This window comes from Austrofundulus limnaeus, unplaced genomic scaffold (genome assembly GCF_001266775.1).
Source record: "Austrofundulus limnaeus strain Quisiro unplaced genomic scaffold, Austrofundulus_limnaeus-1.0 Scaffold454, whole genome shotgun sequence".
NCBI classification, from domain to species: domain Eukaryota; kingdom Metazoa; phylum Chordata; class Actinopteri; order Cyprinodontiformes; family Rivulidae; genus Austrofundulus; species Austrofundulus limnaeus.
In genome coordinates this window covers 170,401-181,438 of record NW_013952856.1, presented here as the reverse complement: position 1 = coordinate 181,438, position 11,038 = coordinate 170,401, and the positions used below count along the sequence as shown (strand labels likewise).

The window sequence follows — 11,038 nt, the reverse complement described above, 5'->3', positions numbered from 1 at the left end:
CACACACACACACACACACACACACACACACACACACGGTGCAGCAGCTAAGGATCACATAGCCCTAAAAAATTCAACAAGACTGTCTGGGCTGAATGGTGTTGAGCAGTGAGCTGCAACAAGACTTCATCAACACTTAAGACTGAGTCCAGAGAGCAACCAGTCCTTCCATTACACGCTGGCTGGGTTAGAACCACTAAAAGGACATTTTTGTTTGTTGTAAAATATTAAATAAAAATCATGTTTCACTTACCGCTTAGTTTAAAACTATCAGTAAAATTTACACTGAACACATGTATCCTGTCTGAGATCTGCATTATCAACTGTCCAGTTTCTGAATAATACGTTATTCAAGAGATTTTAATGAGGTTTAAACAATGTTTGTGTAATTTTTTTTACAAAATGTATAAAATGTACAAAGTTGTAGCCATTTTCTGTTTGCTACTGTTGATAAGCTGTGGTGACCATCTTGAATGACACTGACTCTTCATCCAGTGATTACTTCCTTAGACATTTTAAAATCCAGCTGTTAACATAAAGTCTGACATATTTTATGCTGCTAAATAACCTGAAACAAAACCGTAACTCTCAGCACAAATTTTTAAACATGCAAGATAGATGCAAATCATAGCTGCAACCCTAAAAACAATGGTGACGAGGAAACACATCGTCTCAAAGAGGGAAAAAAAGAACAGTGCTTTTGTATAATTATCACCTTCTCTTACATATTACATAAATATTATGTAATCTTTCCTACCAATTTTTTTATTTAAAAAAAAGATTTAAGGTGTTCTTTGTTCACTGTGTTCAGACAAGCTTAACTAAAAGTGCTGTTTATATGCAAATTAAATCTGATGTCATCATTTCTTTCAAACTGTTTTGGTAACTGATGCTCTGATTTAGGAGGTCGAGCTATTTTCCAGACTTTATGTTAATGATTAGCACCCTCACACAATTTCTTGTTTTCATTTCAAAGATGTAAAGTGCAGTCCAATCGCTAGAAATAGCCTGAATAGCTGCAAAGCTTGTTTACTTTTAGAATTCAGGATTTACAATTTCAGAAACCAAAAGAAATCCAATGAAGTATTCAGCTCCATCTTCCATACATGTCCACAATGTAAAGTCCTCAAGTCCATTTTTTTACTCACTGCATAGAAACTTTGGGAGAAAATTGTATGATTAACCACAAACCTGCAAGTCCACGTGGAATATCTAGAAGAGACTGATGAACAAGTGGATCATCTGCTGAGTTTACCAGGAGGAGGGGTACAGACACCTGGAGGGAAAAGTCAGGTTCAGGCTCTGGTTGTACATATCATCTAAGTTTGGTAGTATTTTGCACTGCTTCACAGCACATTATGAGTAAGACTCAGTTTTAAACTGTCAGTAAGAATCTCAGACACTGACTCTGTTTTTAAGGATAACCCAGACAGAAAATTTTAAAACAACATTTATATTGCATCATATTTCTGCCTGGTGCAGAATGTGAAGACACAGAGACTAAAGAAGAAAGTCCGAGTTATAGAGATAATCTGTTATCTCTGGAGATTAAAGTTTTGTTAAGCCAGCTAACAGGAGGAAACCCTAACTACAGAGTGCTGAACCTTTATGGTCCACTCCTCAGGTCATCAACCAGGATGAGTCAAACGGTGGCAATAAACAAACACATCCATGCTAAATGTTCACAACTGAGCCAGAACAGAACTATGACAGTGACAATATTCCAGAAATGAGCTGGAAGGATTGGTCTCACGTTGTGGATGTAGCGCACGCAGCTCTCCTTCTCGTAGAACTCCCTCAAGGTGCTGTAGCCGTGAAACTTCCTGCAAAGACACACGTGGCATCGGTTAACAGAGAGTTTGGAGCAGACTGCTTCAACTCACATCCCAAACCTAACATCCATCATCACTTCACCTCATTATTCTGTCGTCGAGCTGCATCAGAGAAGTAGCTGCATACAGGCCGTTCAGGTCGGCGTCATTAATGCTGCTGGATGTCGTGCCCAACAAACTGCTTCTGTTAAACAACACTGAGACCTATTAGGGGCTGAAAACCTCATTAAAATTTTGAACTTTTTATAATAAAATGAACTGATGACATTTAATTATTTCAGAATTATGTGGATAATACAGAAGATTTTTGTTTGTCTCTTGTAAGAGCAGAAATGTCTAGAACAGGGGTCTGCAATCTGCGGCTCTGGGGCCACGTGTTGCTCTTTGGTCCCTCTGCAGTGGCTCTTTGAAAATGTGACCAAACATAACTGAATTTTGTTGTTGTTGTTGTGTTTTATCAGGGTTCCCACAGATCTGTAAAAAGGCATTGAATTCATCAATCCAAAAAGAAGACCTTAATTAGCCTTAAAATATTTTAAATAAATCTTTCAGAGGGATTAAAAGTCTTTACACATTATCCATTGGATAATAATAATTCATCTCAAATATTAAAATAATTGGTAACATTTAGTTATCTTTAAATAATTTACAGGATGCCACTTGCAGCTAGTAGTTTTGGGTTAAAACAAACATTTGGGTAAAATTGTCGCTAACTGTTTTTTTTTCTTTCAATTTGTGTTTATTGTGAACTTGATCTTAAATTTCATTTCAAGTGGCATTAAAAGGTCTTAAAAATCTTAAATTGAACTTGAGCTGTATGAACCCTGTTTATACTCACAACAGAAATCAATTTGTATGCAAATATGTGTTCAATACTACTAATACAAAAAGTAAAACACGTTGATTAGCTCATGCTAGCCTGTTGTTTACTTAAACAATCCAACTTCTTTCTACGATCTTTCTCTCAAGTCCATCAGGGTTACGTTTAAAGACCTTTAAGACTACATAATAATAATTAGAGAAAAAATACCTGAATAGTTTAGTTGTACTAGTTTTTTATGAAATTTGATATAAACTTATAGAGGTGTCCCGATACCTGTATCGGTATCGGATCCGATACCAGCATCAAGTACTCGTACTCGTACTCGTAAAAGCCGGCCGATACTCTTAACCGATAYYRCTTTTGTCCCCTTTTTTGTTCCTCCTGTGCTGCGCTGCAGCACAAAGGGTAAACAACAAGCCATACCAGGCGGGGGCGCTAACGCACTGACAAGTTATTTCCGACCGCACCCCCGAATAACAGAAGAAGAACGACGAGAAGAAAAGAAGAAGAAGAAGTAACATATCGGCAGTTTGGAGATATTTTAAGATCGGCACGAGGACACCAAACAAGCAGACTGTCTGCTGTGCTCTGCTAACTGTCGAGGGGAGGAGCGAAAGTTGGATGTTTTAACAGCAGCAATTTGATTCAACATTTGAGGACAAGACATGACAAAGAATTCAAAGAGTTTGCTGCTGCTAGCAGTAGCCTTCATAAACAGCACTATGCTGCAGTTGTTGCAGTAACTTCAATGCTGTTTTTTCTTTCTTGTAGAACAAACTAAGACATAAGCAGAATATGGAAGGAAGTTTGTTGTAAAAGCATTTTATTTTTCCCTCTGGTTCTTCTGAGACTTTGTTTTAGTTGTTCCATTTAAGTTTGAACTGAAATTTACTGCACATTATTACTATTAGTCATTTTTTTAACAGTTTAAGACTGAAGCAGTGTAAACTTCTATAGATGTGCTGCTAAAATTTACATTTTACATTTTAATTTAAATTTGGTAGTTGCATGTTGAGGAAAATGTATAAAAATAACTTATTTTGGTTTTTAATGTATGCAACAGCATTTGTTTTGCAGTATTTGTATTGTTAATACATTCAGAGGGAGTGTGGCCTTATAAAAAAGAGCCTGTTTGAAATAAAATAAATGGTTTCAAAAGTTATGGTGTGATATATATACCAACTTATCTACTTGTCAGAGTTTGCACTACCTTTTTATTGTCAAACATATTTACCCATCAATTTTTGCATGATAATTGCATTTCATTTTCATTCTGTTTAATATTCAACAAGTTGAACAGATAATCCACCCTAACCCCGCTACTTGGTATCGGTATCAGCGAGTACCTAAACTGAAGTACTCGTACTTGTACTCAGTCTTGAAAAAACTGGTATCGGGGCACCCCTAATAAACTATATACAATATTTTTCTTGTTTACATGAATGTTTATTTTCTTTTGTACTGAAGTGATGAAAAATATAATAAATGTCAAAATTCACAATATATTTTTAGTTTTGTGATGTCACCTCCTCCGCCCATAAAGGCTCCTCTTTATCAAACTCGAAAAGGCCTATGAACCACCTCTTGGTAATCACAGTTGTAGCTTGTTTTGTGGCTCTGGATACATTTTATCAGTAAGCCAAGGAGCAGAAATGGCTCTTTTGATTGTAAAAGTTGCAGACCCCTGTAATGTTTGTTGCTTTAGGCTCTGAATGTAATTTTATGTTTCTGTTTTAGAACTGAAACCACCATAAAAATGAGATTAATAACATGTCAATAAATGTGAATATGAAGCTGTAAATGTTTATTATTTACCTGTGTGACAGAATGAGTTGCTTCATTTTCCCTGCCAATACAAAGTTGTAAAGCCTTCGACACTGGTCCCACTGTAGGAATGTTTCCTGAGCCCTAAACACAGAAACGCACCCGTGAACACAAGGTAAAAACAGGAGCAAAATAACTTCAACATACTCAATATGTTATATTTTTTAATGTTTTAATAAACCCAACATGGATGATAGAATATATAAATAGTTACAGTATTTAGGCAATAAAAACAAAGCTCTGCCAGCAGCCAGCCAACCTGAGGGCGCTGTATCCCTGGCAGACGCTAACGCAGCACAGCACTCGTTCCTGGTTGGATCGCTTTTCTCCGAGGAACTTACAGACGATGTTTCCTCCCAGACTGAAGCCCACCACCACCAGCAGAGTCTGGGGGAACGCCTGTCTGATGTGGCCCACCATGGCCCCAAACTCCCACGTACAACCTGGCGACAAGAAAGGCACAATTCACAGGAACGACTAGACTTAAAACATCAAGCTGAATAAAAAGCTGTGCTCTCTGTTTACCGTAGGTGAACATGCGCGGCGAGGTGAGCTCCATGTTAGGCAGAGCTCCCAGGTGGTTCAGGACGGCACAGCGGTAGCCGTGCCGCTGGGAGTAATCCACAAAGGTCCGGATGTAGTTCTGCTCGCTATGGTTTCCAATCCCAGGGCAGATTACCATGGTGATGTCATCTGACATACACACAAAGAGAAGGAACTCAAACACTAAAGCATAAACTGGAGTCACGAGTGCTGGTAAAAGCACATATTTTGTTTGTGTGTGTGTGTGTTCCATTGGTTGTTGTATTGCAGGACATCTTTCCCCTCCTGAGCCAAACAACCACATGGAGCGATGAAAATACAAACCATGCAGAAAACCTTTAGGATGTACATTTCTATGAATAAACCCTGCAACAAACAATTAGCCTCTAACCTCCTGTGATGTGCTTTCCAACAGCTTCAAAGAGGTCAAAGGTTGCTGTTGCGCCGTCCTGCATCGGGAGGAATTTGCGAAGCCCGTGGGGCGTTGGAGTGCTGACACGCCCCAGCTTGCCATACAGGACTGTCTGGATGTGACCACTCTTCCCCCACAGCAGAGGAGGAACGTATCTGATGACAAGCACAACAACCCCACCTTTTAACAAAGATTCCTGGCCATTATTATTTACAAACAGAAAGACACAGAGGTTTCTTAAATCACTTCCTTTTTTTAAATCTAAATACTGACAGACAGATGAAATGCATTTCTTTATTTTAAGATGACCTTTTTTTCCTCCCACAAAATTCCAAAACATCTGACTGGCAAGATACTCGCTTGGAAAAACAAAAGGGTAATTGTTTAACCAGTTCTATTCATGTTATTACCCTTATTGTACTTATTGTAATTAAGTAATACCTCTACCCACTCCTTTGAATGTGTAAATACGTTTCACTCGTTTTTCTTTTGCTTGATTTTGTTACCTCCGCCAAGGAGGATAGGGGAAATTACAGATGTCAAAGTTCTTCACACTTATTTTTCTCACCACGATAGTGTGAATGTTTTATTGAAAATCTAAACTATAATCTTAACGTTTATTTCTTTGGAAACTTTTTTTTTATATGAAACCTTCACTGTATGGGCACAGAACATGTCTGGTTATAATTTGGAATGATATTGTGTTATGACATTGATTCAAAATTATTGTTCCACATGTGTTTTCTGATAAATATGTTGGAATAAATTGACATTTTGATTTCCATCATTTACTTTTAGGCAACATGATGTTACTATATTTAATACTATAGTTAGTATTAAAAGCATTGTATAGGTCAGTTGTCCAAGGGGGATCCTTTTAGCATAATTGACCCTGTGGCCTTGGCGGAGGTTTACGCTCTCCGAGTGCTTTTAGTTTTAATTCATTTTCTTTGTATAAAACTTTATTTTATTTATGCTTTTATTATGGTACATTACATTCAATAAAGTCAAACTAACCAACAAACTAATTAACTAAAAAGTGAAAATGATAGCAAAGAATATTTAGATAATCTAATTAATCAATGTGAATGCTAATTTATTTATATAGCACATGAAAACAACAGAAGTTGGCCAAAGTGTTTCACAATTCAGCCAAATGAACGAAAACAAAGCAACATAAAAACTTTCAAAATAAATCAAATTAATATGCAGAAATACAACATAAAGACATCAGCTCTAAAGGACTCATAAACTCTGCCAGAATCAAATACCAAGAAGTAAATAAGGGTCTTAAGCATAGATTTAAAAGTATTGACCGTCTCAGCGGTCCAAAGAGAAAAAGGTAAACCATGTTGACAATTTTACTTACAGATTTCATACCAGTCCAGATCTGACTGCAGTGTTTCCCCTAGCTATTCTCCAAAGAAGGAGCATCACCGCCACAACAAAGTTGCCCATGCCCCTTTAAAGGTCATGGCAGGTAATTTATTAATTAGGTATATTTTTATTAAATGTCTGTTATGTGTTTGCACATGACCAACTCATTGCAGCCAGAGGAAGATGTTAAAGCTGCCACCCATTGGTACCGTGCCCTGAAATTCACTGGGACGTTTCTAACTAAACTTTAAAACTATTTTAAATGCATCCAGAGACTCATCTTAGCGTACTACAATAATGTAATATTGCACATGTGACAATGGGCTTTAGTTCTAAGAATTAAACAATATTAACACTAAAAGATGGTTATTTATAAGACTAAGATTATAACAAACGTACGTCTACGCTGAACTTTTGGTTGTTTTTTTTTCTGTGTCTACTTTTAAGATTAGACTGAACGCTTTCCTTTTTGATAAATCCTATAGTTAGACTTAGGTTTCCTGAATTATTTTTCATTTCTGCTGCTATAGACTTAGACTGCTGGAGCACAAACTGAGCACATTTCCTCACTCTGCTGTTGTCTTTAGTCTCTCTTCTCTACATTTATTGTTATTATTTCTATCATGTTTTTTCTTTGTCTCTTCCAGAAGAATGTGCACCTGGACCAGTCCCGGACCAGTTCTTCTGTCTTTGTCTGTGTCTCTTTCCTGTCCCTCAACCAGCTGGTCGAGGCAGATGGCCGCCTGTCCTGAGCCTGGTTCTGCTGGAGGTTTCTTCCTGATTAGCAGGGAGTTTTTCCTCTCCACCGTTTGCTCAGGATGGGAGACTGTGATGAAGTGATTCAACGCAGCCTGCTAGTTTCTTCTTTAGATTATTCTTTTTATGTACAGTGCCCTGAGACAATGTATGTTGTGACTTGGCGCTATATAAATAAATAAACTTGAAACTTGAAACTTGAAACTTGTATGAGTGCCAGTTTCAAGTGTCAGGAATTCCTTATAAATATCTATAAATGTTAATTCTACACGAGATTAGAGCAAAACAAACAATGTTTTAGCTATTTGTATGTTCTATTTAGAACCATACTTTGCACTTTGTACTGTACTTTGTCAGGAACTATGTTTTTGTTAGTCATTTTTGTGTTATTTTCTGCAGGATTCTCGTGTTTCCAGTATTTCCCTCTGTAGTTTCTGCTCCTGCCCCGCCCACATGTTCCTAGCAGTCTCCTCATCAGGTGCTTGTTGTTTTGGTTCTTTTCTTCTTTTCTATTTGATTCTTTTTGCTGTTTACCAGCCACTAAATTTTCTTCCTGGCATAGATCCTTGAATTTCCCAGAGTTAAGTCTTTAGTAAATAATCCTGCAGCCACGTCAGCTTTTTATTTTGTAAATAGACAAGTTTACCTTTATCTTCGAGCACCTTGAGTTCCGCCTTTTGGGTTTGCAATCCTCATGAAACCACTACACACTGTGATCAATGCCATTAAATAAATGATTAAATAAGAAAAATAAATTGGAATACCTATCATAACAAACAGAACTGATAATATATGCACATGTTTGCCAGCGCCGCTTTATTTTTATCCGTTTTGGTCAAGCCGCTTCCCGTCCAACATGACCTGAGCAACTTTCAAGTTGCGTCACTAGAACAATAATTAGAATACTCTGTGCTGAAAAATAACCAATCATTTTAAGAATTATTTATATTATTTTACCAATTAATCATGTATGTTAAACACAAGCTTTATAATTATAAACATCAGAACAACTACTCCCAATATGAGAACATGTAATGTCCCTTAATGCAGCACAAAGTCCGTCTGCTAAAATGTGAACAACAACAACTCATCAAGAACTCATCGGGACTTAAAATCATTCCTGGGGCTTTTGACAAATCCAATAAAATAGCCAGAGATGACGCAGATCTCAAGCAATTTAATGATGGAAACGATGGAGCTTGACAAGCAGCCGTTCACCTTCGCTAAAGACTGAAGCTTTTATCTCTTTGTTAGCCATGGTTTACCATGCTGAACAGCCTCTGCCTCTGTCACTCTCAGAAGCACTATTTCAGGTAGAAAAATGTTTAAAATCATATATTAATAATAATAAAAAACAAAACAAATGTACTTTTGTATCTAACTAGTGTTAGTGCATTATCTGTTTTGAACTTGTGGAGTGACTTTTTCTCTTTTGTTTAAATCTGAGGTCAGTATTAAGGTCTTTTTTAAAATTAATGTGCCTTATTTTAAAAAATGGCTATTTGAGAAATTGTTTTGTTTGATATACTTTAAGAAATGTTTGTTTGCTAAGAGTTTATTTCAAATRGTATAATTTACAGTGTCATTTGGTTTTGGTCTATTTTATTTTTGTTATGATCTTACCCATTTTTGACCAGTCTTATCTCCTGGCATGTTATTGGTTATCGGTTATTATAGGTTATCGGCCATTAGAAGGAGAAAGTTATCGGTACCGGTTCTTAAAATAACGTGCATCCCTAGAAATCACATTTTAACAAGTGAATATTCACATTGCAGAGGTTGTGTTTAAAAATTCCACTTTACAGACTTTTTTTGTCACTGAAAGTACTTGATCATTAAAAACTGCATGACTCATTAAGTCTCAGCCAACTTAAAAGCAAAGGAAAAAATTACTTTTTTATACACCAAGAGGCTCTGGAAATGTTCTCTGAAAAGCCCCAAACAAATTCACTGTAGTGAGAAAAGTTGCACACTTCCTTTAACTATTTACTTGTACTAGTTGTTATTCGATTTATGTATCAAATGTTATTTTTTGTCACTATTAAAAGCAAAATAAAACACAAATGATTTGACTCATTGAACCCCCTTCTCCCTATATGATGGAGAGAACATTTTATAATCTAAACTGCTTCACATGTTTTAAAACTCTGAATGGTAATTCAATTCAGAAATACTTTATTGATCCCAAAGAGAAACTACAGAACTAACTCACTCTTTGGTCAGCATTGGGCAGGACTTGAGCAGGTAGCGGCTGAGCGGCGTGTCCTGACAGCTGATCTCCGGCGGTGCTGTTGGACTCTTTAGGTTTAACCAGCCCACCACGACGTAGAGGACAACAGCCACCGCAGCCACCGCGACCAGCTTCATGCCGTTGAACATGGCTGGCAGCTCGTGGCCGAAGGTGTGCAAGTCAACGTCCTCGATGACAGACATGGTCGGGTATTTCAGAAGAGCTGCTGTGTGAACAGAGGGAAGAAAATATCTAAAGTGAGACGTTAACAAAAGCTGGAATTTTGTTAAGATTTCAGTTCCCTCCCATCCACCTCCACACTCATCAGCACTTACATCACAGTGACCTCCACTTCCCACAACTTCTCCATCTTATTTATAAATAAGACGGGACTTCCCAAAGGTCTTACCACCGCAGGCACTCGGGTTTAGAGGCCCACAAAATACTACTGCTTTAACAAATGGATGGTTTTCAAACACCTTCTACTTTTTAACTTGTTGAATCCTTGATCAATGAAGGTTTGTGGTGGTTTTGTTTAATTTGCTTCAGTAATGTAATTTGTATAATAATGTTGATCAGGTTGCAAGAGTAAGCCGACACCTTTAACCCTGTCCTACTGTCCCTAAAGCCTAAGTGGTTTTGAATATATCAGAGGTTCTCAAATTGGGGTCCCAGGACCCCCAGATGTCCGTGAGAGGTATCTTGGGGGTCCTCAAACATTTTCACTAAAATGTTAATTTGGTTTTTATTTTTTTAAAAATGCATGGAGAACAATGATTCAATAAAACAAACATAATAAACTTAATGTCCTGATGCATCTCAGTAATCCAGGTAAAAATCAAAAAGAAAAAAATTGTATAGGTCCTCTGGACGGGTTCTTCTCTAATGAAACGTTTCGTCTCTCCTCCAAGAGACTTCTGCAGTCTGAGAGTTTCAGGCAAAATTCAGGCTTTTAAGCCCTGCTTCAGTGAAGCTCACTCACTAATGCATCTTTGACTAACAGATAAACAGGTTCCATCCTCAGGGTCTGCGGCTCAGTTGGACTTTCTCTCCTCTGACAGTAAAGCTCAGAGTTCTTAAAGCTGATGTGTGAAGGAGAACTTAGATTGAGTCTGACTTTCTTTCTTTTATTTGGCTACACATTAGTTTCAGTTCGTGAAACTACTCTTCCTGGGGTCCATACATTAAACAAAAACAGCACAAACAAATCTTATAGCGTACATGGTTCACATAACATATTC

At 37.3% G+C, this 11,038-nt stretch overlaps 1 protein-coding gene across 1 annotated transcript in view; it reads right to left on the bottom strand.

Moving 5' to 3' along the window:
- Positions 1-11,038, bottom strand: part of abhd2b (abhydrolase domain containing 2, acylglycerol lipase b) — a 24,135-nt gene that overhangs the window by 10,628 nt on the left and 2,469 nt on the right. The window contains exons 2-9 of the mRNA XM_014025060.1: positions 9,780-10,023; positions 5,414-5,589; positions 5,005-5,172; positions 4,739-4,922; positions 4,471-4,563; positions 1,915-2,016; positions 1,754-1,823; positions 1,192-1,276 (exon numbers count right to left, since the gene is read on the bottom strand). Of these exons, the coding sequence (XP_013880514.1) occupies positions 1,192-1,276; positions 1,754-1,823; positions 1,915-2,016; positions 4,471-4,563; positions 4,739-4,922; positions 5,005-5,172; positions 5,414-5,589; positions 9,780-10,023 (1,122 nt within the window). The remainder of the gene's footprint in view (positions 1-1,191; positions 1,277-1,753; positions 1,824-1,914; positions 2,017-4,470; positions 4,564-4,738; positions 4,923-5,004; positions 5,173-5,413; positions 5,590-9,779; positions 10,024-11,038) is intronic.